General features: G+C 50.2%; 1 protein-coding gene across 1 annotated transcript; it reads left to right on the top strand.

The window, feature by feature from the left end:
* The first annotated feature begins 251 nt into the window (after positions 1-251).
* Positions 252-27206, top strand: Plekho2 (pleckstrin homology domain containing O2). Its single transcript, XM_236354.8, has 6 exons — positions 252-528; positions 6363-6512; positions 14654-14770; positions 20035-20139; positions 22408-22506; positions 24042-27206. Exons 1-6 carry the CDS (start codon positions 517-519, stop codon positions 25041-25043), a joined length of 1485 nt encoding a protein of 494 aa, XP_236354.1. The 5' UTR covers positions 252-516; the 3' UTR covers positions 25044-27206.
* Positions 27207-27763: the final 557 nt, after the last annotated feature.

Genomic DNA, 27763 nt, shown 5'->3' with positions numbered 1-27763 from the left:
GTCAGCCGCGCCCCCGCCCCGCCCCCGCCCTACCCCACCCCGCCAGCATCCCTCTGCTCAGCCTCTGGGCCGGAAGCCCCCTCCCTCTCCGTATCCCCCACCTCCCTAGTCTCTACCCCCTCCCAGTCCCTCTCCCTGCTTTGGTCCGGGAAACCTCTCTCCGCCCTCTTCCTGCTAATTCAGCTCCGCCCAGGTTCTTCCGTCCATTCCCGGAGCTCAAGACCCGCCCCGCCCAGGATCCACCCCGGCCCCGCCCCTGCACCCCCACCCGGCCACGCTCCTTACCGAACTGCGGGCGGGGGCTTGGAGGCCGCTGCTCCCCTCCCCGGCCCCGCCCCCAGCCCCCGGAAGCCCCTCCCCGGTCCCAGCCCCGCCCCCGAAGTTTCTTGGGCCCCGGGCGCCCGGCGGGACAGAAGACAGCAAGCCGCCGCCCGGCTGCGCGTAGATGGAGCAAGCGGAGCCCGCGCAACGCGGGCAGCAGTAAGCGGCGAAGCCGCCGGACCTCACAAACTCGCCATGGAGGAAGAGGTGAGGGCGAGGGTTGGGCCAGACGGAACAAGAGTGCTGGGCTCAGATCCTGCCCGCCCTACTTCCACGGGTCTCTCTGCACAGTCCTTCCCTTCCTTCAAGCAGAACCTGGACCGATGGGGTAGGGACGGGTTGGAGGTCTCGTCTGCATCTCGCCAACAGCATCCTCAGTTTTTCTCACCAACTGGAAACAGTGCCTGTCATGGTTCCCATTGGATTGATGGGGAGACTGAGGCTCTGGAGAGTTGGGTGACTTGCTGAAAGTAGACTGGGTTGCTGTGCCTGAATCCCGTTACACCCTTTCTTGGCTTTCTTTGCCTGCTTCGGCCAGGTCTGCTTCTGAGGGGTGTGTTAGGGAAGGGAAGTTTTTCAGGGTCCTGGGCCACTGTCTCAAGGAATCTGAGATTGTAACGGAGCCTGGTGGCAGGAACGAAGAAATTGCTTTTGTCTTCCTTGTGTATATATCTCAGAGTCCCCGGTGCTCTTGAACTGTGTCTATTCGAGGATGTTAGTTGAAGGGTCAGGTCAACTGAGTCTCCCAGTAGCAAGGGCTGGATCAGCAACGCCCCTTGAGCCTCCTCTGCCCCCTGCATACAAACTAAATTCTGGCAGCATTCTGATTATCCAAGGATCCAGTATACAGCAGTCACTTACTGCATGAGTAGAAAGAAGACGTTCTTATCCCATGAAGGGTGGGGAAGAAAGATGAAGCCTTCCCTCCTGGAGCCACCCAGACCAGCTGGGGAGCCTTCAGTGAGGTCAGCCATTCTTATTCCTGTCAGTGTTCACATGCGTATTTCCTGGAGCCACTGCAAGGCTGTCCGTTCTCTCTAGGCTAGACCCTGAGTTTCTGTGGGGTGGTAGATAAGTCACTTCCCCTCTCAGCCTGTGTTTCCTCTTCTATAAAACACAGGGCCTAGCCTCCTCCCCTAGACCTCATTGTGGTCCCTGCACCCAGAGTGGGTATAGGTAGGGGGCAAAGTCAGGCCACTATGTTTTGCCTTGGTTTCTTTTCTTGCTGTCACGGGTGGGGCGGCTGCCTGCCCTCAGTTCCACTCCTGCAATGGCTGTGCTCTCTGTCCATGGCCCCTCCCCGTGCTCCCAGAGGATGTGGATCAGGATTACTCCAGCTCCTGATCTGCTCTGGTCCCCAGTTATAGGAAGTTCTCCTGGGGCTTCCTGGGCTCAGTGAAGGCAGCCCTGTACTCCCTCTGCTCCCTAATCTCTAACATGGCTACTTTGTGACTCCCAGACACCAAAAGTATCTGGGTCATTAGAATCTTGTCCATGTTACTTCCTCCCTGGAACTCCCAGGTCTCACCCACACAGTCAGGGGCTCTCTGTGCCGGTCTTCTCTTTGATACCTCTGACTCTTGTTGCTTCCTGCTTATAGAGTTCCCGTGTTCGCCTGTGCCTCTGTGTCCATCCGTCTCTAAAACACATCTTAATTATGGTCACTTATCTGCCCTTGACCTCAGGCTACCTCATCTCCCTTTCACGTAATTGTCTTCAGCCTTCCTCCTTTGCACTTCCTGGATGCCAGCCACCCCGGGGCCAGCCTCCCTTAGCCTCTGTATAGGATGTAGGATGGTGGTCCCTGTCGGGCTTTGAGAAGAGCTAGTTTGGGTTCGAGCATCTGCCTATCTGTGTTTTCTGATCCTCATTTTCCAGTTCTAAAATGAGAAGGGGAATCTAGAAATTTGATAATGTGTATACAAAAGTTCTGAAAACCAAACACATCAATGGAGGTGTTACTGCTGCCTGTGGAGTAAGGTTGGAAACCTTAGCTCTGCCTCATTGCCCTCTCAAAGCCATGCCTTTCCTTGACTAGACTGCCTACTGTCCTCCTCACCTTTACTGAGACAGGCACGGCAGTGGGCTAAATTCTTGTTCTTTCTGTTGTGCCTTTTCTTTCTGTAGTAAAGGAGTTAAGAATGTGAAGTCTTTTTTTTTTTTATTTTTTTATATGCATGGGTGTTTTGCCTGTATCCGTGTCTGTGAACCACTTGCCTGTGGAGACTAGAAGAGGGCATCAAATAGCCTGGAACTGGAGTTAACCATGTTTGTGAGCTGCTGTGTAGGTGCCAGAAATTGAACCCAGGTCCTCTGGAAGAGTAGCTAGTGCGCCTAAATCTGAGCCAGCTCTCATGGGAATAGGAAGTCTTTGGTCTGTTTTTGCCTTTAGTTCTCCACAAACACCTACCTTCCTAAAGAGCTTCTTCACCAACCCCAGGCCCTTGCCCCAGCAGAAAGCTAGGATGAGGGAATTCTTCAGGGTCAGAACCATGAACTTCCCAACAGACAAGAGCCCCCTCAAGTGGGGAATAGCCACCTAGCCCTCTGAAGCTTCTCACAGGCAGACTTTGTTCTTTCTGTCTTCATTAGCCTGGAAGATCCCTTGAGGCAGGACCTGAATTATTTCTTCTCTCTGTATTTTTTTTTTTTTTTATCTGAGATCAAGTCTCACTATATAGTCCAGGCTGGTGGCCTAGTACTCCCCATATAGACCACACTGGCCTTGAACTCAGAGAGTTGGCTTCTGTTGGCTTCTGTCTGTTGTAACTCTGTTGTAGCTTTTCATCTAATCATTTCCTACACAAGGTCAGCATGACCTGTCTCCTTTCCCCCTTGCTTTTTAAAAGAACAGCCCCGAGACACTCCTGTGTCAGGCCTACAGAGCCAGGCTGATGCCATTGGGTACTTCAGGAGCTGCTTGCCCTGAGGTAGGCTGGAGAAGGCTCGCTGAGGATGACTGGGAGGGGAACAGAAACAGTGGTCAGCTGGTCAATAAGAAGAGAGGAGCTGGAGAAACTGGGCTGAGCAAGACAAAACCTCCCCTGTGAACCCTGCCAAGGGGAGGGGTGCCTTGTTAAAACTTACTGGGGTGTAGCCAGACCCCTGGTGGGAGGAGGTCTAAGGGGTGGAGGCTGAGTTGGGTGGAGGAGAGTGGAGGCAAGGAGGACGCTGGCGTTTAGCCAGGCCTCCCATAGGATAGCTAGGTCTTGCTTTCCATCTTCTGCAGTGCCCTCCTGCCCAGTCCCTTCCTGGTTCCACCCATCCATGCAGACCTTAGACTAGCTTCCCTAGCTTCACTAGGCCCTGTGGTGCATTCCTAGAGTTTGAAGGTGACAGCAATCAAGGCCTATGTCCCAGCTGTGGCCCCTAGAGCTTCCAGCTGATGTAATGTTTTGCATGTCAGGCAGTGGAAGTGGCAGGTAGGGGAGATCTTAGGGATATGAGGTCCTTTTAAAACTACGGGGTGGGGGGTTGGACTCCTTGGAATCAGAAGAGGAACTTGGAGCTTAGAGGTGGGAACCGTGAGCAGCAGCTTTGTTCAGGAGACCTGAGAACTGAGGGCTTAGGAGGTGACCAGCCGTGCTGGCATTGCTGGTGTTGCTGGTAGAAGTGTTTGTGTATGGGCATAAAGGCTCCTATTCCATAGTTTTCCCCTTCCAGTCCTGGACCCTGTGATAGCCTGCCCGGGTTGCTGAGAGATTAGGTTCCTGGGCATCTCATAGCCTCTGGGAGCCTAGCACATCCCTATCTCTAGGGAGAGGCAATTGGGTCTATGACTAAATGAGAGAACTACCGTGTTCCTGTCAAAGAGCCCTGAAGTCCCTTCCCTCTTCCCCTGGTAGGGTAGCTCTAACTGTCCTGCATCCTCACTTCCTCATTCCTGCATCCAGGAAGGTCATTTGGAACCAGCCCACTTCCCCATTTCTCTCGTCATCCACAAGTTAGAGCGAAGATTAGAAGAGACATTCCACGTTCCTGGAGATCTGAGGCCAGCAGCTCTAGCTCGGCTGCTCTCCATCTAAACTGAGAACCGCCAGATCTGGAGAGAAGGTCCCTGAGACTCCAAGGAGGGCGGGCAGTAACAGGCAGTGACAGCAGTAACAGGAGTGACAGCTGCCAATTACCAAGCTCAAGGTATCCTAGGAACTGCTCACACGCCTTGTCCTCATTTAGTAACAAGCATGGATCAAGTCCTTGCCGGTGTGCCAGGCACAGTCTAGGCCGTGGGACAGCAGTTCACAACAAAACCCCCCACCCTCAGGGAGCCCTATATATACTTGATTGTAGTCAAAAGGCAGAGAAGCAAGATGGATCCCTATTCCTTACAGGAACTGTTAGCATCTCCATCACCCAGTGAGCAAACTGAGACATAGAAAGAGGTGATGTCATTTGCCTCCGGCTCCAAAGCCTATGGTCCCAGTGAAGCAGAATGTGTTCCAGGAGACAGAAAGGCCACAGCAAGAAGCGGGCTGGATTATTACTGCCATGACAGAAGAGCCAGGCCCTGCCCAGCTCCTGACAGATCACCACACTTACGTCTGCCTGGGCTTGTCCTTCCAAAGACATCTGTGGCCACAGGGTATCTCTGGGGAGAGGCGTGCCTCTTAACTGGGGCCCCTTTTTGGAGCTCTATGTAAATTATAACGTAGCTGAAATTAGTCAGTGTTGATTTCCTCCTCATGTCTTCTAGATTCTGATGCTGTCTTGATCCTTTCTCCACCACCCTCTTCCCTCTCAGTGCCCCAGTACCTGTAAGTTTGGCATGGTGGTTAGCAAATAGGGCATATTTAAATTTTCGTTTGTACACAGATGTCCTCAGCTCTCATTAGGTATTAGAGAAGAAGGTTAAGTGCTTAGTACTCAGGTGAATCTGACCCCATCTCATAGGCATGCAGACATGTATACCCTACACCCAGCCACCTGAGCAGGTCATGGATGGGGCATGAGATGTGAGTGACAGGCCCTGAGACTGCAATGCAGCCCCCTTGTACAGAATGGTTTGAACTCAATTCCTATACCAGCCTGTGATGGAAGAGACCGTTCTCCGAGCACTCAACAGAGGAAGTAGCCACTCCACAGCATGGGGATGAGATCTGAGGAGTCCCCACTTCAGGAGAGGGAGCTGGATTGGGTTTTCAGGGAAGTCTAGGGTCGGGGGCGGGAGGGTAGGGAATCCTGTTGTTGCCTTACAGCCTGCCTGGTTTCTCCTATCCTCACAGGCCTTGCTTAAACATTCTCTATTCCGGGAGGTCTTTCTTGGCCACCGAACCACAGACCAGGTTCCTAGTGTCCTCTTACACACCAGTGCCTGCTTGTGTCCTTTTCTTAATTTTTTTGATTGCACTTATGTGCATGGAGGGGTACAAGCATGTGTGTACATGTGCGTATAGGGAAATCAGAAGACAGGTTATGGGAGTTTGTTTTCTTTGTCCACCATGTTTGTCCATCGAACTCAGATCGTTAGGTTTGGTGGCAAGGACCATTTCTGGATGAGGTACACTTCTGTCCCTTCTTCATAGCTTTTGCAGTAGTTAATGTGTGCATTTCTGGGTATTTACCCATTTAGCTGCCCTGTCTTTCCCGATGTGTACTCTATGAGGGTAGGTTGCGTCGCTTTTGTTCTCCTGTGACATGTGACATCACTTGGGCTCAATTCATTTGTTAACCGGTTTAATAAACACCGGGAGGCACAGGAGTGGGAAGAAAATGGGTTCAGAGAGACCTGCTTTGAATTTTGGTTCTGTCTTTCTAGCAGCGTGACATCTTTTTTTTTTTTTCTCGAGTTTCAGTTTACTGTGACTTGTGGCTTTAATAGCGATTGTAAAAGTTAAGAGAAACCATGAGTGAAATACAGTACAGTGGCTCAGTGTAAGGGGGAGGTTGCTACTGTTACTGTTCTGTTTTTTAAATACCTGCTTTGAAGGTTCCTGGGGAAATGTCACGTAGGCTGCCGCACTAGATGCATTCCCCATATGGTCTGCGGACCGTTTGGCTTCATGGCGACAGCCCTCACGATACGTTCTGGTGCTGTCTTACAGAGTATAAAGGAGGGGACCGAGAAACCTCGTGGAGCACGGACTGCAGACAAGGCTGGCTGGATCAAGAAGAGCAGTGGGGGGCTTCTGAGTTTGTGGAAAGACCGCTACTTGCTTCTCTGCCAAGCCCAGCTGCTGGTCTACGAGAATGAGGTGAGGACTTGCTTGGCTCTGAGAGCAGCAGTCAAGTGAGGCAGGCGGGCCAGCAGGAGCCCCTAAGACTGGGGCTGGAAGGCTCGCTCACCGTTGTTGTTTGTTTATTTGGTTGCTTGTGTGTTTGTTTTAAACAGGGTCTAACTATGGGTAGCCTTGGCTAACCTGGAACTTGCTCTGCAGACTAGGCTGACTGGCTACAAAACAGAGACTCACCTGCCTCTGTTTCCTGAGTGCTAGAATTAAAGGCGTGCACTACCACACTGGCCCCCACTTCACTGGCATGCTGTGCCACCCTGGGCAAGTGTCTCATCTCCTCTGGTCTCTATGTGTAGTAGTGGGGATGATACTTCTAGGGGCAAAGTTAGGGTTCCTGGGTAAGGGTTCTGTGCCAGCCATGTATAGCATTTGAGTCTCCTCAACTACTTACCTGTGTACTGGAACTTCCTGTTTTGGGCCAAGGTTTCATAGATGAAGTATGTGAGCAAACTGAAAGTGTTCCAATCAGCATTGGCACTAAACATACCAACTAACCCTCACAGAGACCCACTTGCTTCTGTCTCCTGAGTGCCAAGACTGAAGGTGTACACCACCATGATGGGGCCTATGTTACATTTTAAAGAAAGGATTGGTAAGGGTTGGGGGCAGGGAGGTGGGGATGGTGGTAGTGACTTCACCTTCTCACAGAGAGTGGAGGGCTTGATCTAGAGGTAAGCCCAATACTCTTTCCACCAAGAGACAGCAGCGAGTAAACTTCAAATTTTACTTTTGGTTGAAAAATTTTAAATGTTAATTACATAATGGGAGTGGTAATGCTCACCTTTAATCCCAGTACTTGCAGAGGCAGGAGGATATCTGTGATCAGAGTTTTTTATCCGACTTTGGAATTGCCAGAGTGCCTTCAGCTTTTCCCTTTTAATAAACAAGTGTTATTAAACACTTGTTTGTGCAAGAGTTCGTCTGTGAGTGCTCGTATGTGCCAAGGCACGTGTGTGGAGGTTGGAAGACAGCCTTGGGTATCAGTCCTCACCCTCTCCTTGTTTGGGGCAGGCTGTCTCTCTGTGTACTCGAGGCTGGCTGGACCACGAGCCTCCTGGGGGCTTTCCCATCTCGCTTCCCATCTCACAGTAGAAATGCTGGGTTTACGTGACCCTGTATCCTGCTTTCTATGTGGGTTCTGGGGCTGTGGACTCAGCATGTCAGGCAGTGTAGCCTGTGCTTTTCCTCGTCAAGCCGTCACCCCAGCCCCAGTCAACACTTCTGCTGTCCCCATGCCTCCCACAATCCTCACACCTTCCCACTTAGATTCTCGCCCCCCCTCCCACTTTCAACAGACTTTGGACAACTAAGAACAGTAAAATTGCCAATTTTACACCTATAATCCCAACACTCAGAAGGCTAAGACAGGAGGATTGCTCTGAGTTGGAGCCCAATCTTGACTATAGTGTAAGACCTGGTCTCAAAAACAAAAAACAAAAAACAAAAACAAAAACAAAAAAAGCTAAAATTGTTAGTTTAGGAAGCATCAGAAATGCTGAAGACTTGGAGGGAGGGTGGCTTTTCCTCTTGGTACTGGGGTTCAGGCTGCCAGAGGGCCCACCCACTGAGAATGCGATGATATTGTCTGCCTTTGGCAGATGGAATCTGTGAATGGAAGGGGCTTGCATCTTGCCTATCGACCCCTCTCAGTCCCGTTAAGGCAGCTTGGCAAATTCCTGAGTGCCTTGGGCCCAGAAAGCCTATAAACCCCCCATCTAAGGGTTTCAAGGAGTTGCCTTTGAAAAGCATCTTGCTTCGGGGCTGGAGAGATGGCTCAGTGGTTAAGACAGTTTTTCCAGAGGTCCTGAGTTCAAATCCCAGCAACCACATGTTGGCTCACAATCATCTGTAATGAGATCTGATGCCCTCTTCTGGTGTGTCTGAAGATACTTATATATAATAAATAAATCTTTAAGAAAGAAAAAAGAAGGGGCTGGGGATTTAGCTCAGTGGTAGAGTGCTTACCTAGGAAGCGCAAGGCCCTGGGTTCGGTCCCCAGCTCCGAAAAAAAGAACCAAAAAAAAAAAAAAAAAAAAAAAGAAAGAAAAAAGAAAAAAGAAAAGCACCTTACTTGTCCTAGGTGAGTCCCCAGGATTCAGGACGACAGAGATGCTGTGGGAGAACAGCAAGGAATGGCAATGTGCAGACAGCCACCCAGATGTTCTGTACTTACCAAATTAGGATGTGCCATAGCTGGGAAAGCGGCAGCCAAGGGATATTTTTATTAGAGAAAAAGTGTGTATGTGTGTGAGTGTGTGCGAGATGTGGCTTTTTCCGGTGCCAGCTGCCGTAGGAGTTGAGTGACTGGCTCTCAGCTGTCAACCCACCAGGCACTGCCGTCCATGTCCTAGACTGCCTCTCCACATCTGGCCGCAGCTGGGAACCAGGGAGGGTTTCACATTCCCTAAACATGAAAATTCCAAATCACACTTTAAAAAAAATTGTATTAAAAACTTAACTGTTCCAAGAACCTAGTACCCAGGGATGGGAGCTTGGCCCTGGAGAAGGAATTGAGGACTGCTTATTGGTTCAATTCCTCTTTCTAATGTGAGGATTGAGGCAAGTGCAGACGATGGCTCTTGGCTGTCTCTTTGGTGTTCCAAAGAATGCTGCCCCCGCCCAGTGCCTCCCGCTTTATCCTTTCCTCTGAACTGCAGAAGGCCCCGGGATGATTCAGCACTTGGAGTGTTGAGTTGTCCCAAGCCAGACAGCCCTGGGGAGCTGGGTGGTAAAGATGGACTGAATGTGTTCCTAAGAGAGTACCTTTGGCTGATCCACTGGGGAAGCCTGCAGATGGGTGGTGCCAGTGCTGTAGCTTCTCTTGGAAGCCCAGGAAGACTTCGGAGGTCTTACTCTAGGCTGGGCACCATTCTGGCAGCCTGGTCCTATGTACTATTTTTTTAAAGGCAGGGTTTGTGTAGCTGGAATTGGCCACTAGCGGAGGATGTCCTTGAATTTCTAATTCTCCTGCCTCCCCCTCCCAAGTGCTGGGATCAGAGGTGTGTGATGCTGTGCCAGCTAGTTGTTTTGTCAGCTTGACAGAGGCTAGAGCCATTTTGGAAGAAGGAACCACATTGAGAAAATGCTGCCACCAGACTAGCCTATGGACACGCTTGCAGTTCATTTTCTTGCTTGATTACTGATGTGGCTGAGGTCATCCCTCAGTGGGTGGTGCCACCCAGGGCTGGTAGCCCTGGATGCTATGGAAGAGCTGAGTAAACCATGGGGAGCCAGCCAGGAAGCGGCGGTCCACCGTGGCCTCTATCAGCTCCTATGTCCAGCTTCTTATTCCTACCTGACATCCCTGAACGATGGACTTCACGTTGTAAGATGAAGCCAACCCTTTTCCCCCCAAGTTGCTTTGGGTCACGGTGTTTATCACATGATAAACTAAGATAGCTGCCTAGCTTGGTGACCTGAATTCAGTCCTCAGGACTCACAGAAGGAGAGAAGTGACTCAAGTCATCAGCCCTTAAGGTGGCCAGCATGCCTGGTTTGTGTGGTGTTGAGGATTAAACACAGGGCTTTGTATATTCTAAGCAAGTGTTCCAAGCACTAGAGTTGTAGCCCTAGTCCTTGTATTCCTCTCTTGAGACCTACTTCCTGGAGAGTGCCATTCGGGGAGCCTAAAGGAGACAAACACACTGAGAATAGGGTAGAACCATCCAGGCACGAGATAGGACTCTGCTCTCTTGTGTCGGGGCTCAGTGTTCCTGGCATCTAACATGGTATTTGTACCTAGTGGTTTTATAGATGTTCTCATTCCCCCAACAGTGGGTAAGACACAAGAGCACTAAGGTTTGGGGGATCATGGAAGGTAGCAGGGAGCTTCTTACAATAGAACTGTCTCAGAATAGAATATTTCTGCTGTGTATGTTTCATAAAAGAACCTGGACAGGATTGAGCCTCAGGGGTCAAAAGAGAAGTGTGCAAGCAAACATGGGAAATGACACCTGATGGGGCCAAGATAGAGAGGTCAGACCACCCTGGCCATGTAAATCAGTGGTTAATTACCTTAGCCATATAACCATCTGTCCTGAAAAGTACTGAGGTCTGGGCCAGCCTCACCCCAACATTGATCATGATGTTACCTGGGTGTATGGATTCTCATAAGTCTTTTTATCTTATTTATTTACTTGTGGGGTGGAGGGACATATGCCATACTTCAACTGTGGCAGTTGAAGGACAAATTGGGGACCCTCTTCTTCTGTGGGTCCTGGGGACTGAGCTCAGGCTATCAAGCTTGGAAGCTAGCACATCTACCCATTAAGCCATCTCGCTGGCTCCCTGCTGTCCTCTTTAATTCCTTTTTTAAAAGATCTATTTATTTTATGTGTGTGAGTCACTGTCTTCAGACACACCAGAAGAGGGCATCAGATCCCATTACAGATGGTTGTGAGCCACCATGTGGGTGCTGGGATTTGAACTCAGGACCTCTGGAAGATCAGTCAGTGCTCTTAACCACTGAGCCATCTCTCGAGCCCTCCTTTGTGATTCTTATGTATTTAAGTGTACACACACACACACACACACACACACACACACACACACACACAATTTTACTTTGATCACACCTCTCCCTTCCCCCATTATCTGTATATCTCTTTCTTCCTCAGAAGTCCCTCCTTTAGCCAGGAAGGGGTGGCGAACATCTGTAATCTCAGCACTCAGCAGGCAGATCTCCATAAGTTTGAGCCAGCCTGGTCTACAGAACAAGTTCCAGGACAGCCAAGGCTACACAAGCACTCTGTCTCAAAGCAACAACAACAACAACAACAACAAAAGACCTTCATTTACTTCCATGTTTATGTGGAGTTTGTTTGTTTTTGTTATGAGACAGCATCTCACTGTGTAGTTCTGGCTGTTCTGGAACTCACTATGTAGACCAGACTGGCCTTGAACTCAGAGATTCACCTGCCCCTACCTTACAAATGCTGGTACTAAAGGCATATGCCACCACTGCCCAGCAGAATAAATCTCAACAGCAGCAGCAACAACAACAGCAACAACAACAGCAACAACAACAGCAACAGCGTCTTGCCAAAGACCATGCTGGGGAAGTCAGGTCCTGGTTGGGAATTTACTACAATTGTTTTGCTAAATGGACATGTTGTCAAACTGCCTTTTAAATATATGTTTATGATCCACAGTTAAGTGCTGCTCTCAGCCTTGGTCAGGGATTTTCTGTTTACAGTGGCACATGTTAATGCAGAGTCAACACTGATGAAGTGTTGAGAATAAGAAACTGTTGAGTGCTCAACCGGAAACAGGGCATCTGTGTCCATCCCTTGAAGGCTCAGAGAACATCATGGAAGTGAAAGAATGTAGGAGGGAGAGAATGAAGGAGTGCTATGAAACACTGACTTCTGGACATGATCCGACTGTCGCAGCCACAAACTCACAGCAGCAGTGCCTACCGGGCCCACCAGCGTTCTGTCATGGATGGGATAGGCATCATAGGCCCCACCGAACCCTGAGGAGCTAGGCTGGGCAGGGAGAATTCATATTCCCGGGTGGTGTAGCTATTGTTAATATATTCTTGCTCAAGTAAATAACACCCTACTATGGCCATGTAAACAACCCTAGTTAAATGTAGTGGGACACATGTATACATGTATACACACACAAAACATACTGGATATGGTGGCACACGCCTTTAGTTTCGTCACTTGAGAGGGGCAGAGGCAGGAGGATCCCTGAGTTTGAGACCAGCCTGATCTATACACCGAGTACCAAGCCAGCCATGGCTACACACAGAGACCCTATCTCGAAAAACAAAAAAGAAATCACGAATTGTGCATGAATTTTTTTATGTGCATGAATGTTTTGCCTACATGTCCACATGTTCATGCCTGATGTCTGTGGAGTTCAGAGGTCATCAAATCTCCTGGAACTGAATTAAGGTTGGTTGGGAGCCACCATATAGATGCTGGGAACTAAACCCAGGTTCTCTGCAAGAGCAACAATTGTTCTTAACCTCTGAGCCATGTCCGATTTATAACACCCGGTGTGAATTCTCGTCTATAGAGCAGGCTTCACATGCAGTCAGAAAGAAGTCATACCCATAGCAGCCATAACACTGTTACACCAGTGAGCACGTCTTGCCTGGCAGACAGATGTATAGCTTGCAGGTTCATAGCTGGAGAAGACCATTGATGGCTGTTTTCTCCCAGCGGCCCACATAACACCTTCTAGCACGATGGGAACTAGCCAGCTTCACGCTCGGTTCCATGATTTCTCTGTCCTCCAGCCAGAGTGTTTCGTGTCTTTAACAGGTTTGGATATTCTTAAAAGCTTTGAGACTGCTGGGATTGAGTATTCTGGCATAAAGCCATGGTTCTCAGGGGTTTACTTATACCAGGGTCTCCTGGAGTGATAGTTAAAATGCACATTGTCCCCAGCACTCTGGGAAGCAGAGGCAGGTAGATCTCTGTGAGTGCAAGGCTGGTCTGGCCTACAGAGCAAGTTCCAAGACAGCCGTGGCTACATGGAGAAACTTGAAAAAAAAAATCACACTGTCAAAGTCCATGCTCCCCAAGTTTGTGATTGGTGCTCACAAAGTTGCATTTTTAGCAAGTTATCAAGTGGCACTAACGCACCAGCAGATCCTTTTGTAGACGTTCGGTGACTCTGGTGATCAATGATAGGGTACCTCGGGGGCATGAGAGCACCAGACCCTATACTGGGAGGGTCATCGGCACAGAGCCACCAATTAAGAAGGCATCAATCAGGGGATTGGGGATTTAGCTCAGTGGTAGAGCACTTGCCTAGCAAGCACAAGGCCCTGGGTTCGGTCCCCAGCTCCGAAAAAAAGAAAAGGAAAAAAAAAAAAAAAAAAAAGAAGGCATCAATCAGCCCTGTGTGCACTCTTTCAATCTCATTGCTTAGGGAGCCAGCCTAGTTTACATAGCAAATTTCAGGCCATCTAGGGACACACACACACACACACACACACACACACACTTCTGCTTCCCAGGAAGTTGTACCAACTGGGTCATCTCCAGAAGAGGAACCAGTTGACCACTATTAAGGGAGAGAGATTATTCTAGGCAGCTTGCCAGAGAGGTATCCTACACCCCAAACCTTCTAGGGTCAGGGTTGGCAGACAGGAAGTATAGAAGGCAGCCTGGTGTGGTGTGACAAAGGTTTTCCTGGGGAGACAAAACGCACTCATCTATCCACCCCAGATAGGGAACCCAATGGCAGAGCAAAGTACGGATACCAGCAAAGTCCAGCTTGGTTAGTTTTATTGGGGTTACTTACAGGCATATGGGTGAGAGGTTATTTACAGAGGCAGAAATGGCTCAAAGACAGCTGAGTTACCAAAGCCGTCCCAGCATTGGCAACAGCTCCCAAAGCTGGAACCTGGAGCACACAGCACAGCCAATAGGAGGCAGCTCAGCAGGTTGGAGAGTGTCTAAACCTAAATCTGGTCAGTTTCAGGGAGTTCTTGAAGCTGGCTTGTTGTTATTTACCTCCCCGAAGAATGGAATGCTTTGATCTGGGAGGAGTTGACCCCCAGACATTGTGTGGCCACTAACCTGCATAGTGAAGGAGCTGGAGAGGCAAGCTGACAGGGGGATGCTCTTATGCTCTGGCCTTCAGCCTGGGGTGAGGGGCCCCTCTGCCTAGCTCGCAGTCAGGAAGGGGAGCTGTCAAGTGAGGGAGCCAGCTCAGGATCACTGGGCTGAAGATGGGGCATGTGAGCCCATGTGTGTCTGGTTCATACACTTCATGGGAAGCTCTTCTCACCGTGTTTCATGACATCTGTATTCTCTGCCTGGCCACTGACCCTGCACAAACCCTCAGGCATCCTTTTCTTTCTATATCTGCTTCTGGTCTCAGACACTGGATACAACCCTTAGGCACAAACCTACTTCCATTTTGTATCCTATCTCTTACCAGGATGGTAAACTCTGTGGACACTTGCCAGCTAGCACACACTGACTGACACCATTTCCGTGCCGGGATCTGAATACCACATCTTGGTAATGCAATGTTCTTGCTGAGTAGGATCAGAGTCTGGAATGCATATTCAATGATTGAGGTTCTCAGTGGGACTGGCTCTCACCAGCTCACTCCTTTTGTATCTCTTTCCCCAGGACGAGCAGAAATGTGTAGAGACGGTGGAACTTGGGAGCTATGAGAAGTGCCAGGACATCCGTACTGTCCTCAAGCGGAAACACCGATTTATCCTGCTTCGATCCCCAGGGAACAAGGTAAGGGCGATTGTGAAGGCTGCCTCTCTCGAAGCCAGGACCTGCTGGGGAAAAGGCAGGCTAGGCTCAGATGGAGGACAGCTATGAATGAGGTCTCTACCTCACCAGGCTTTCCGGACCCTGACGGAGTCTGGAGCAGAGGCAAGAAGAGTATGGCATCCCCTGCATCCCACCCTCCAGGCTCTCTGGGGCCCAGAGCTTGGAGGCTAAGCTTCCCTCTCTTTGTGATTTCCTTCCTTTCCCGAGACTCTGTCCCTTGGGTGCAGGTGAAGTTTGCTGTTTGTACCACTTACAATTTTATGTGTCTGAGTGTTTGCCTGCACACCACAAGTGTGCCTGGTGCCTGCGGAGGCCAGGTCAGATCCCCTGGATCTGGAGTTACAGATGATTGTGAGCTACCCTGTGGGTGCTGGGAATCAAACCCGGGTCTTCTGCAAGAGCAGCCAGTGTTCTTTTTCCACTGAGCATCTCTCCAGCTCCTGTACCACTTTTCCCTGGAGGAAGTCAGTCAGCTGGGTGTTGACACGTGCAGTTTCGTGGCTGTCAGGAGGGAGTGCAGATGTGACCCTGGTCAAAGTGCACAGTAGCAGCTCCTGCCACACCTCACTCGAACCTCTCCACATTGTGGGGAGCCTATCGAAGGGAAGCTTCAGCGAAGAAGCTGGGTGAGGGGAACAAGCCTGGTCTGGGCCTACTGGAACCATGCTGTTTCTCTCCTAGTTTTGAAGTTAGGAGCTAGTCTCCAGTGGTGCCTGTGGTCCTAGGTGCTGGAAGAGATTACAGCGCTGTAATCCTTAGTCCATGCTACCCAAGTGTATATGTCACCAAGACAGGAGCACGAGGCTGAGCCCAGGTTCATCTGACATCTGTGGCTCAGCGTACTTTGAGGACAAGAGAATGGTCTGTCTTTCGGACCCTGCAAACCTTTCCTTATCCGAGAGACCTGCTGCCCCTCTGAGCAGGTACAAAGTATGCATCTGTGTTTGAGAGGCACAAAGTACATCGAACACAAAGGTCAGTGCCTTTGTCTGCCATGCATATGTGCAGATATCACTTGCTATGCCAGGGTCATTGTGTGTGTGTGTGTGTGTGTGTGTGTGTGTGTGTGTGTGTGTGTGTGTGTGTGTGTGATGCGGATGTGGGGTGACAAGAGACGTTGTTTCTTTGTCCTCTACCCATGTCACCTACTTTGCCAGCTCTGAGAATCAGCTAGTGGTGTGCTAGGTGGGTCACCCAGCTTGGGTGGGACAATCCCTTCAGAGAAGTCTGTTTATACAGCTGCCCTCTCAGCTTCTGTGGTCACAGCTCTCTCCCCTTCCACACACCCCCCCCACACACACACACACCCTCTAGCCCATCCTAGAGTTGAGATTGGTTCTGGGTGACTGGAAACATGGGCTAGAGCCAGTGGTGATGGCGACAGAGACGAAAGATACAACCAGGCTCCTGCTCAAGGGCCCTTGACCCTCCTCATACCACACCAGAGTGGGGCTCCCAGAGGTCCTGCAAATCCTCCGCCTGTGCCTGCTTTTCCCATCGCCCTGGGTGTTCCCCAACTTCCTTGTGGCCTCTAGCTGGCCAGGAGGTCATGTGACCCTGGCTGTCTGGTCCTGAGGCTGCCTTTTTTTCTCTCTAATCAAATAAACAAAGACTCCAGTGTCTTGTGTGCCCTACTCCCCCCTGCTGCTACATCCCCACGCCCCTGTCCATGAGGTCACAGACAGTGGCTGCCAGGAAGCAGGGTGGCCACTGCTGGGCCCTGCTGCCCTGCTGGTCTCAGCCAGCTTGGCCCTTTCCTCTTTCCGGCCTCCTCTTCCCCTCCCCCCTTTTCCTCTCTGCCTTTCTGCCCTTCCCCCTTTCCCAGGCATTGGCAGCCCGTTCTACAGTCATTCTTATTACCATGGGTTCTCCTGCTAAGCCTGTGTTCTTAGAGCTTCTGTAGAGAGCTTGTGGCAAGGAGCTGTAGCCTGAGCCCACCAGACATAGCCTCTTGGTGTTTATTCTAATTGCTCTTGTGACGGTCATCCCTGTGGAATGCCCAGCTCATTGAGGAAGGATTACACAGACGTTATAGTAGAACTGGATCCCCATGACCTTGTGTTCTCGAATCCTGGTGAACCCATTGGTCAGTCCAGTAGGTTTTTTCCAAGGCCATATCTCTCCCAGGGAGCCAATGCCCTTAACTGCAGCCTGTGGCTGGTGGACCGGGCCAGGAGGGAAGGGGAAACTGAATCCAGTGGTTCTGTTCTCAGCCCTTTGAGCCCAGAGTTGTGAAGAGAGAACTCAGCACCTGAGGCTTCTCTGTCCAATCCTGCAGCTACTGACTTCCACTGTGTGTTTCTCAGCTCCAAAATGCCAGTCTGTATCAAGGAGGGGGCCCCACTGACTCGGAACCCCTAACAGGTGCAACTTCAGGGCTGGCCTAGCCACCTAGCACATCATAGGACTGAGTGGTCTATGTAGCCCTCTAGTATGTAGTTTGGTCTCTCCCTGAGCTCCTGCAGCCCTGAAGGCCAAGAGGAAGTTGCCAAGGTGCCCTAGGGTTTTTGACTTAACTGCAGATCTGCTGCCAGGATCTAATTTAGCCTGATCATGCAAATGAGCATTTGGCTATGGCTGGCATGGAGGGGACCTGGGGTCCTGTATGAGGAGGAGGTAGTGCTGCCAGCAGGAAGTTATATAATGAGGATGCTAAGGGGGCCGGGCCAGCGCACTGTACTACGGTATTACATAACTGACTGGTGGAATGGCAGGAGGCGCTATCTAATACTGAGGTGGGGGATGGGCAAGCTGGCCACACCAGCAGAGAGCTAGGGCTTCTTGAGGTCAGAGAATAGGCAGTGGCCCAGGAACGGAGTAAGGGAAGTAACGTAGGGCCAGTTCATTCATGTATCGTCTCATTCACCCACTAACTAATTATTGAACACCTACTATGTGCCTTACTTTTCATCATGCTTAATTGCTTCATAGTAAAACATGTTATCCCATTTTACAGATCAGAAAAGTAAGACTGTGCAGGCGAAGGCTGGGTTACTATGCACTATGCACACTCATTCTGGTCAGCTCCAGACTTAGTTCTTTAGGTACTTTTTTTTCTTTTTAAAGACAGTCTAATATTTACAAGCTGACATCAAACTTCTGATTCTACATCCCAACAGCTGGGATTTCAGGCATGCGCAGTAGCACCTGGACTGTGTGGTGCTGGGGGTTGAAGGCAGGGCTTGGTGCTTGCTCTGCAAGTTCTCTACCAATCACTAAGCTACATCCCCAGCCCTAGAGAAATCTTTTGAAAACAATTTTGTTGCTGGGGAGATGGCTCAGTGGTAAAGTGCTTTCTATGGGGTGCACAATAATTCAGATGCCCCATAAGCCTGTAAACCAGGTGGGTGTGATGCTCTGCTTGTAATCCCACTGCATGGGAGGCAGAGACATGGAATCCCCACAGCAAGCCAGTTAGCCAAATCAGCCAAATCGTCCAGCTCTGAATTCTATAAGAGACCCCTGTACATAAGAATGAACAAGGAAGACACTGGATCTCAGGCCTCAAATCAACCTTTTATACACATACACACACACACACACACACACACACAGACATATACAGACACACACACTGACACACATAGACACAGACACACACACACAGAGGCACACACACAGACACACAGACATATACAGACACACACACTGACACACATAGACACAGACACACACACACACAGACATATACAGACACACACACTGACACACATAGACAGACACACACACAGACATATACAGACACACACACTGACACACATAGACACAGACACACACACACAGACACACACACACAGAGGCACACACACAGACACACAGAGACATATACAGACACACACACACAGACACACATAGACACAGACACACACACACACGCAGACACACATAGACAGACACACACAGACACATACACACACAGATACACACAGACACACATAGATACACAGAGACACACAGACACACACATACACACAATTCAACACCCATGTGAGCATGCAGTACACATACCATGTATGAAAGAAAATAGTAAGAACTGTCTATGATCAAACATGCTGACTGAAACAAAACAAAACAAAACAAAACAAAACAAAACAAAACAAAACAAAACAGGGTCTCACTATGTAGCTGGCCTGGAATCTATGTAGACCAGAGTGGCTTCAAACTCAGAGATCTGCCCACCTCTGTCTCTACCTTTTGAGTGCTGGAGGTATAGACATGCTCTACCATTCCCGACCAAAATTTCCCAATTTTTTTTTGAGCAAATAGTTTTGAGCAATAGTTTGAGGCATTAAATTCACTCTTAAGGTCATTCCATCTCTACCACCTTTCTTCAGAAGTCTTTTTTTTTTTTTTTTTTTTTTTTTTTTTTTGGTTCTTTTTTTCGGAGCTGGGGACCGAACCCAGGGCCTTGCGCTTCCCAGGCAAGCGCTCTACCACTGAGCTAAATCCCCAACCCCAAATGTAAGAGTTTTTTTTTTTTTTTTTTTTTTTTTTTTTTTGGTTCTTTTTTTCGGAGCTAAATCCCCAGCCCCTCAGAAGTCTTAAAACTTATGAAACTGGGTTGGGGATTTAGCTCAGTGGTAGAGCGCTTGCCTAGCAAGCGTAAGGCCCTGGGTTCAGTCCCCAGCTCCGGAAAAAACAAAAAAAAAAACAAAAAAAAACAAAAAACTTATGAAACTGCAACCAAAATCCATTAATCCTGGGTCCTGTTGTTCTTCCAGTCCCGGGCACCCAGGCAGTCCCCACTCTACCTTCTGGCTCTGGTTATGGCTTTTCTAAGTGTTGTAAGTGCACACACTGTGTGTGTGTGTGTGTGTGTGTGTGTGTGTGTGTGTGTGTGAGAGAGAGAGAGAGAGAGAGAGAGAGAGAGAGAGAGAGAGAGAGAGAGAAAGAGAGAGAGGTATGTGTGGTGTCAGTCTCAGGCTTCTTGGAATTTTATTTCACCTCACATGGTTTTATTTATTTATCTGATCCTGAGACAGAGTCTTATGAAGCAGGACCATACCAGAACTCTTTCTACAGAGCAAGGCTGATTCCCCCCAAGCCCCCGGAAGCTGCCGGCTGGAGGGTGCCCTTTCTTGATGTATGCCCTCCCCACTTAAGCCCAATAGCAGAATGCTCTGGGGCATTTAACTACACTTTGGAATCTGGGTTGGGATGCTTCCCAAAGACCCCAAATGTCAGTCCTAAAAATATCTGCCATCCACCCCACCTGTCTCTCACAGGTCAGTGACATCAAATTCCAGGCCTCCAGTGGGGAAGAAAAGGAATCCTGGATCAAAGCTCTCAATGAAGGGATCAACCGAGGCAAGAACAAGGCTTTTGATGAGGTATGGGGTGTGGTCTCTGCTTGGTTCTTTGTTTTCCTCCGACCCAGCAGTCTAGGAGAAGACTGTGCCTACCTCTCTCCAGACTACCCTTCAGTTCTGTCATCGCTTCAAACACAGGGACATACTTCATTTAATCTCCCAAAAGACCTTCAAAGTGGGTACTAGTGTCCAGTTTCTACCAGTGAAACCGAGGCGTGAGTAAATGAAGTGACTTTTTTTTTTTTAAAGATGGTCTCACTGTGTAGCCCCTGAAAAGCTGAGGCAGGATATTTTCTTGTGTATTCTGGCCTGAAACTCACTGTGTAGCCAAGGATGACCTTGAACTTTTTTTTTTCTTTTTTTTTTTTTTTTTTCCGGAGCTGAGGACCGAACCCAGGGCCTTGCGCCTGCTAGGCAAGCACTCTACCACTGAGCTAAATCCCCAGCCCATGACCTTGAACTTCTAATTTGCCTGTTTCTGCCTCCCAAGTGCTAGGATTACAAGCCTATGCCACCAAGCCTGGTTTTACGAGGTGCTGTAGGTTGAAGCAGGAATTCCTACCTGCTAGACAAGCGCTGTACCAGCTGAGCCACATTCCCATCCCTTAAGTAATTTTGTTTTAAATTAAAAAGCACACGGGCTGGGAGCATATCTGTGGTAGAGCATCTGGTCTTGGGCTCAGTCACCCACACTGACGGGGAGCAGAACGCATGCAGGGAGTGGGTAGACTATCCCTGGCTGCACTACATATCGTTTCAGGGCAGCCTCAGTGGGTAAACAGTAGCAGTGTGGCAGTCTCGAGCCAGGAGAGCTGGGGGTGAGCTTAGTGCCCATGAGTGGCACACACACACACACACACACACACACACACACACACACACACACACACACACCGATTTTTGAGACAGTATTCCTCTGTATAGCCCCAGACTGTCCTGGAAACTCACTCTGTAAACCGGGCTAGCCTTGTACTCAGAGATCCCCTGCCTCCACCTCCCAAGTGCTGGGGTTACAGGTCTGTGCCATCACTGTCCAGCCCATGAGCTCCTTTGTCCGTTTGCCTACAAAGCCCAGGCCATTCAGGGTTTCCCTGGCTGTCTACAATGACCTTCCATTCCTGAGGCTCCTGTGCTCTAGTAGTAACTATGGCAATACTGACTTTAAAAAGTGAGGCTTGAAATGATGTCCTGTGGGCTAGGGTCTTCTAGGAAAGACCTGCCTTTGACATCATGGGTCCATAGCTGTTTGGGTTCAAATGTATTTTAAGGACAACTTGAATGGCGGGAGATGAGACTTGAGTGGAGCCTCCTTCCTCAGCAGGTCTCCTGGCTTCTACCGTGAGTCCTGCATTCACCAGAGTCACTGAATCACTTTATGGGAAAAGTTCCTATGTGGGAGAAGACATGTGGTCCACATCATGGATGCTAGAGCGGCCACAGAAGCCATGGCCTCATAGGCAGTTTTGGCAGGTTCCCTCTCCTCCTCTGTGAGTCATAGGAACAGGCTGTTCTAGAGTTCAGAGTCCAGCTCTCCCATGTATTGAGACCACCTTTCCTGACTTTGCATACAGATGCATGCTATCCTCCACAGAGTCAGGCCCAGCCATAGAGGCCCTGCCCTTTTCTGGCCTGGACACGGCCTTGGGAGAGTAAGTGAAGTCAGGGCAAGACTTAGTGCACTCTAGGTACCAGAGGAGCATGATCTGGCACCCCCCTCTTGCTTCACTGCTCTAGCTGAGCCCCAGAGACCTCAGGGCTGCTCATCTTTGGGCAGGAAGACTGAGCTGAAGAGAATAGCTGCAGACAATGAGGATGCTTCATACTCAGTAGAGAGAGCACCCATGACAGTGCAGACAGAGAGGGGAGCAGAGGGAGCACCTATGATGGGGCAGACAGAGAGGAGCAGAGGGAGCACCTATGCCAGTGTGGACAGAGAGGAGCAGAGGGAGCACTTATGCCAGTGTGGACAGAGAGGAGCAGAGGGAGCACCTATGCCTGTGTGGACAGAGAGAGGAGCAGAGGGAGCACCTATGCCAGTGCAGACAGAGAGAGGAGCAGAGGGAGCACCCATGCCAGTGTGGACAGAGAGAGGAGTAGAGGGAGCACCTATGCCAGCATAGACAGAGTGAAGCAGAGGTCCCCCATATGGAGGCACATGGAGTGGTGAGGTGCTGCCCCTGCTGAGTGAGGATGTGAGATGCAAACCTTGACTCTGAGTTTGGGCACAGTGGGTGTTTCCTACTCTTCTAAGATCTGGCAGGAACTCACCTGCTTCTAACTCCTTCCCAGGTAAAAGTAGACAAGACCTGTGCCCTAGAGCATGTGACACGGAACCGGGTACGTGGGGGCCAGCGGCGACGGCCACCAACAAGAATCCACTTAAAGGAGGTAAGGCTTTCCCTCAGCTTCAGTAATAGGAAGTCAGTTGAGCCTGAGATTCCAGGCCCTCGGGGAAGTCATCAACACTCAGAGCTAACCTGGAGTTGGGACTTGCTAAGTGGTATGTGTGTAGGAAGAGCAATAGAGATGTCTGGGCCCTTTCTCATTTGTGGTTCACATGGGCACCTTGAACAGCAGAGAAACAGGCTTGGGTAGAGATCAGCTTCCAGCAGGAAAATGTTCCTCCTCATTAGGTGTGATTAGTTCGATATTAGAACAACTCCAGGAGATCGGGGCTGGAGGGACCATAGAGGAGTTGACAGATGGGAGTGAGAGGGACTCTTGCTGGAGGAATTGGTGTGAGCTGAGGCACCAGGCAGAACAGTTTAGGTGTGCGAGGGGCTCAGTTGGCTTGTGGATTAGGCCGGGAATGAAGCAGGAGGAGTTATGGAGCCTACGATGCAGGGTTAGGGATGTGATTGAAGAAATGTTTTAGGGATCAGCTCGAGGTCTTAGTAGGGCGGATTTGGGTTGAAAGAGGGTTCAGGATTCTGAAATGAAGGAAGAAGGATCCCAGACTCTGAAAGGGATGAGAACTGGATGGTAACACACAGTAGGAAGCAAAAGATGTCACGGGCTGCGCACAGGCAGTTTGGAGAAGGTAAGTGAAGGGGCAAGAGATAAGGAGAAACCTCTAAAAGACTGGTGGAACTGATGAGAGAGACTTTAAGGGCCAGGAAAAATCCTCAGCAAATAAAACATTTCAGGGCTTCCAGCAATGGCTACAGCAAAAGAGAAAGCTTTTTCAAAGGAGAGGTCTGGTGGCCAGGACAGAGTTCTTCAAGCAGTGCAAGGAGAGACAAATGGACTTGAGGCAACTTGGGGTTAGGCCTCAGGGGCATCAATACAGGACCTGGTGCCACAGTAGCAAGGGAAGAACTGAGGTGTGGTAAGTGGTCATACTTGTAGCATACTTTCAAAGGAGTCAGTTTTGGGTTTTCATGGGGTACAGAGCCTCAGGGACTCCCAAAGTAGGGATCATAGGCAGGAAGAACACAGGATCTTTGGAAGGTTTGTTCTTGGTATTAGACAGCCTGTTATCTGTCAGCTGAGAGAGGAGTCACAGAGAGATACTGAGAAAGGGTTTCCAAGGGGAGGATGTGGGGAGGGTGAAGTCCAGCCTTGGAGAAGAGATATTCTGTGGGAACTTAGGGAGGGACCTGCCTATGTATCTGTTTCAGATGTTGGGTAGACCATGTGGTGTACGTAAAAGGGCATGAGGGTCTCAGCCAGGACTCCACTCACCCCACCCTGTAACTATCTGAAGGACCTTGGAAGAGGCTTCTTGCATAGCCCTACTTCATGACCTCTGAGGCTCCCTGGAAAAGTCCCCATACTGTGAGGAAGGTCCAAGAATCAGGCAGAGTCAAGGGTGAAAGACTGTCCAGAGGTCTCTAGGCAAGCAGAAGTAGGTGAAGTAGGCAATTTGGGAGAACCTATATATAGCCATCCAAAATGACATCTGGATACTACTCCCACACCAGGTAGCCAGTGCGGCTTCCGATGGGCTTTCACGGCTGGACCTGGATGTCCCAGACAGTGGACAGCCAGTGTTTGCTCCTCTCAGTGACATCAGTGAAGACCAGCCCCAGGAGCCACCTCAGGCTCTCATGCCTCCTGTCAAGCCTTCCCCAGTACCAGAGACCTCTGGAGCTGAGGACAGCCAGGAGACTCCTGCAGGAGAGAGAGCCCTAACCCCTCTCTCAGAAAGCTCTGAGGCCAATTCTGAGAGCCAAGAGGATGCCGAGACCCTAGCAAAGGAGGACAGTGACTTTAAGAGGCTCCCGGACAGCGCATTGTCTGAGAAACTAAAGGTGAGCTGGGAGAACCCCAGCCCAGAGGAGCCTTCTGTTTCCGAGAGGGCACAGTTGTCCTCTTCAGAGACTCCAGAGGCCGCCCCCAGGGAGAGTAAAAAGCCCCCTGCACCCCCTCCCAAGATCCTGTCGGAGAAGATGAAGGCCTGTATGAGTGGGATGGGTGATTCTGGTCCATCCCAGAGTTCCGAGGGCCCTGAGACCACATCTCCAGGCCCCACACAGGTGTCTGTGAATGGTGTGGATGATGGTCCTGAGACTGCCTCACAGGCTGTGGGCACCGCTGGACCTGCCCCAGAGGACGAAGCAGCATCCCCAGAAGTGCCCTCCTGGGGCTTGCCATCCCAGTTTCATCCTCGCTCCTCTTCCCTTGGGGACCTACTCAGAGAAAGCCCTCAGCATCCACGACTGCCCAAGGAAAAGTTGTACCGGGCCCAGCTGGAAGTGAAGGTGGCTTCGAAACAGACAGAGAAATTGTTGAATCAGGTGCTGGGCAGTGAGCCGCCACCTGTGTGTGCCGAGTCATTGCTCAGCCAGGCTGTGGAGCAACTGAGGCAGGCCACCCAGGTCCTGCAGGAAATGAGGGATTTGGAAGAGCTGAACCAAGAAAGCCCTGGGCTAGTGCAGAAACGGAAGGAGCTGGTGACCCTCTACAGGAGAAGTGCACCCTAGGCCTGCCAAGCCCCAGGCACAAACTCACCTACCCCCCAAGTACCCTCATCTGTCACTGCCCAACCTTGTTATGAAATGAGCTACAGCTCAGGTTGTAGATGCACCACTGGGTACATCGAGTTTGGCCAGGACTTGGTGCTCCTGATATCTTTTCTACTCTGCCCCGGCCTGGGGCTACCTCTCCGGCTCCCTGTTCTGGCCTCTTCTCTAGGCTCTGGCATGGGATGGAGCATAGTCCTGTGGCCTATGTGGTTGTTGCAGACTGCCCCAGGGCTCTGGCACTGCGCTTGGAGTTTCCAGGATGGCACGAATCTGTTCTCACCCCCGACAGTTTATATTCCTGACTTCCGGGTGGAGCATGGCTGAGCTGCCCGAGGTGCCCATCTTCTGGTCTTCAGGCGGCTTCCGCTTCCCTCCAGCCATGCCTACGTATGAGTAGCTGTCAGGGCCTTGGGTCCAGGCTGTAGTGAAATGTGAAATCTATCAGCTGAGTGAAATGTGGCCTTTAGCTGGAGCCTAAAAACGGATAAGGGTCTGGATGAAGGAGCTATTTACTCTGGTTTGTTTTCCTCTCTGCAAACCGAGAGTCTTCTCTGCAACATCCCCACCCCTTTGGAGAGCTCTGAGTAGATCAGCTCAGATCTCAAGGCTTCCAAGGGGGAAGAGGAACTCAGGCTTTCTGGTACAGTCTCTGCTCCTGGGCCAGCTTCTGTCCAGCCTTGCACATTCTTTTTGGTTCTTTTTTTCGGAGCTGGGGACCGAACCCAGGGCCTTGCGCTTCCTAGGTAAGTGCTCTACCACTGAGCTAAATCCCCAGCCCCAGCCTTGCACATTCTTGAAGATGAAAACCCTACAGTGGCCTGTGTTAACTTCTGAAAAACCTGTATGAAATTATCATTAATCAACCCTTAGAGGCCCCACCCCCTACCGCTGCCTTCTGTGCCTCCCAGATGGGATTTATCTGAGTCTCTGTGGTTCTTCCTCAGCTGGAATAGCTCTGATAGTCACCCCTTTTCTTCACATGCTGGAGTCTGTGACTACAATCCACCTATCAGGCCCCTGGTGGGCCACCACTCCCTAGAGAGAAGAGGAGTGTTTTCTCTTCCCTCCTTTCATCCCCTCCTCCCTTCCCCATCGCCTCTGGCTCTCTGAGCTACCCTGAGTCTCCAACACATTCAGCAGCCAGCAGGAATGAGTCTGGAACCTGGCTGGGGGAGTGAGCCCTCCATAGGATCTGCCCCAAGGATGCATGTGCACTTTGTTTACTGGAAGAGAAAGGAGGGTCACAGCAACTCGATGATCTTTTCACTCACCCTGTTCCCAGCCACCAGCTGTGCCCACCAAGGCCTGCCAACCAGTGCGGGTTGATGCCTTCATTACTGTACTTTCCCTTCTAGCTATGAGCAGTAGGCTGGGGCAGAGTAAACAGCAGTGTCTTGACTCATGACCCCCCCCACACACACATACACACACACACACACATACACACACACATACACACACACGCATACACATACACACATACACACACACATACACACACATGCATACACATACACACACATACACACACATACACACACATACACACACACGCATACACATACACACACACGCATACACATACACACATACACACATACACACATACACACATGCATACACATACACACACATACACACACACATACACATACACACATACACACACATACACATACACACTCATACACATACACACACATACACATGCACACACATATACACACACACATACACACACACTGTCAGCCTCCCTGGGCTCCTATGCCAGCCGCCTTTTCCTCCTGTATAAGAGCAAGATTGTCCTCAGGTGTCCAGCCCTGATCCCCTGCCATCTTCCCTTGGGAACAATCGTCCTCTACAGCAACCAGGATGCTGTACCTCTGCCAGGTCACCTGCTTCCAGGAATTAGATTCTGTCTGTGCTGTCAAGTGACAGTCGGGCAAGTACTTCTGGGGTTGCTGCCTTACTGGCCAATGCTGTTGGTTCCCATGCTGGTGGGGTAGAGTAGGGTGGGGACCGCACAGGATTGCTTCCCTGCCCTCATGGGGGAGGCATCCAGTGCCTTCTGCTTATGATCCATCTTTCTTGGAATTTGGCAATAAATCTCATTTAATGACACTTCTCTGCCCCAAGCCTGTATGTTGCTATGGGAGCTAGCCTGAAGCTGGACTCCAGGGAGTAGAGGGCTTGTGGCAGTTGGCCAATGGTATCACAGGCTTTCCCAACTCAGTTCCAGAAAGGCGGTTATCATGGTCCTTTAAAAATATAAGAGGCCATCAGACCTCATTACAGATGGTTGTGAGCCACCATGTAGTTGTGGGATTTGAACTCAGGACCTCTGGAAGAGCAGTCAATGCTCTTAACTACTGAGCCACCTCTCCAGACCTACCATGGTCCTTTAAATACTTAAATATGTACTAAAAAAAAAAGTCAATCTAGGCTGGGCAGTAGTGGTGCACGGCTTTAATCTTAGCACTTGGGAGGCAGAGGCAGGTGGATCTCTTGAGTTCCAGGCCAGCCTGGATTTGGAATACACAGAGGTAACAATAGCAAATGTAAAGTCAGTATATTTGTCGGGGTTCTTTCTTTCTTTCCTTCTTTTTCTGTTTTTGTTTGTTTCTTTCTTTCAAGACAGGGTCTCACCATGTAGTCCTCATTGTCATAGAACTTATATA

The sequence above is a fragment of the Rattus norvegicus genome, chromosome 8, assembly GCF_036323735.1.
Source record: "Rattus norvegicus strain BN/NHsdMcwi chromosome 8, GRCr8, whole genome shotgun sequence".
In the NCBI taxonomy this organism is placed as follows: Eukaryota; Metazoa; Chordata; class Mammalia; order Rodentia; family Muridae; genus Rattus; species Rattus norvegicus.
The sequence above is the reverse complement of the archived record's forward strand: the minus strand, read 5'-3'. Positions and strand labels throughout refer to the sequence as shown.

What these genes read in the sequence shown, in the direction of transcription:
- Plekho2 (XM_236354.8), top strand. An exon ending in TTCGATCCCCAGGGAACAAG is followed by an intron (nt 14,771 to 20,034) that starts GTAAGGGCGATT and finishes TGTCTCTCACAG; the next exon opens with GTCAGTGACATCAAATTCCA. An exon ending in CAAGAATCCACTTAAAGGAG is followed by an intron (nt 22,507 to 24,041) that starts GTAAGGCTTTCC and finishes CTCCCACACCAG; the next exon opens with GTAGCCAGTGCGGCTTCCGA.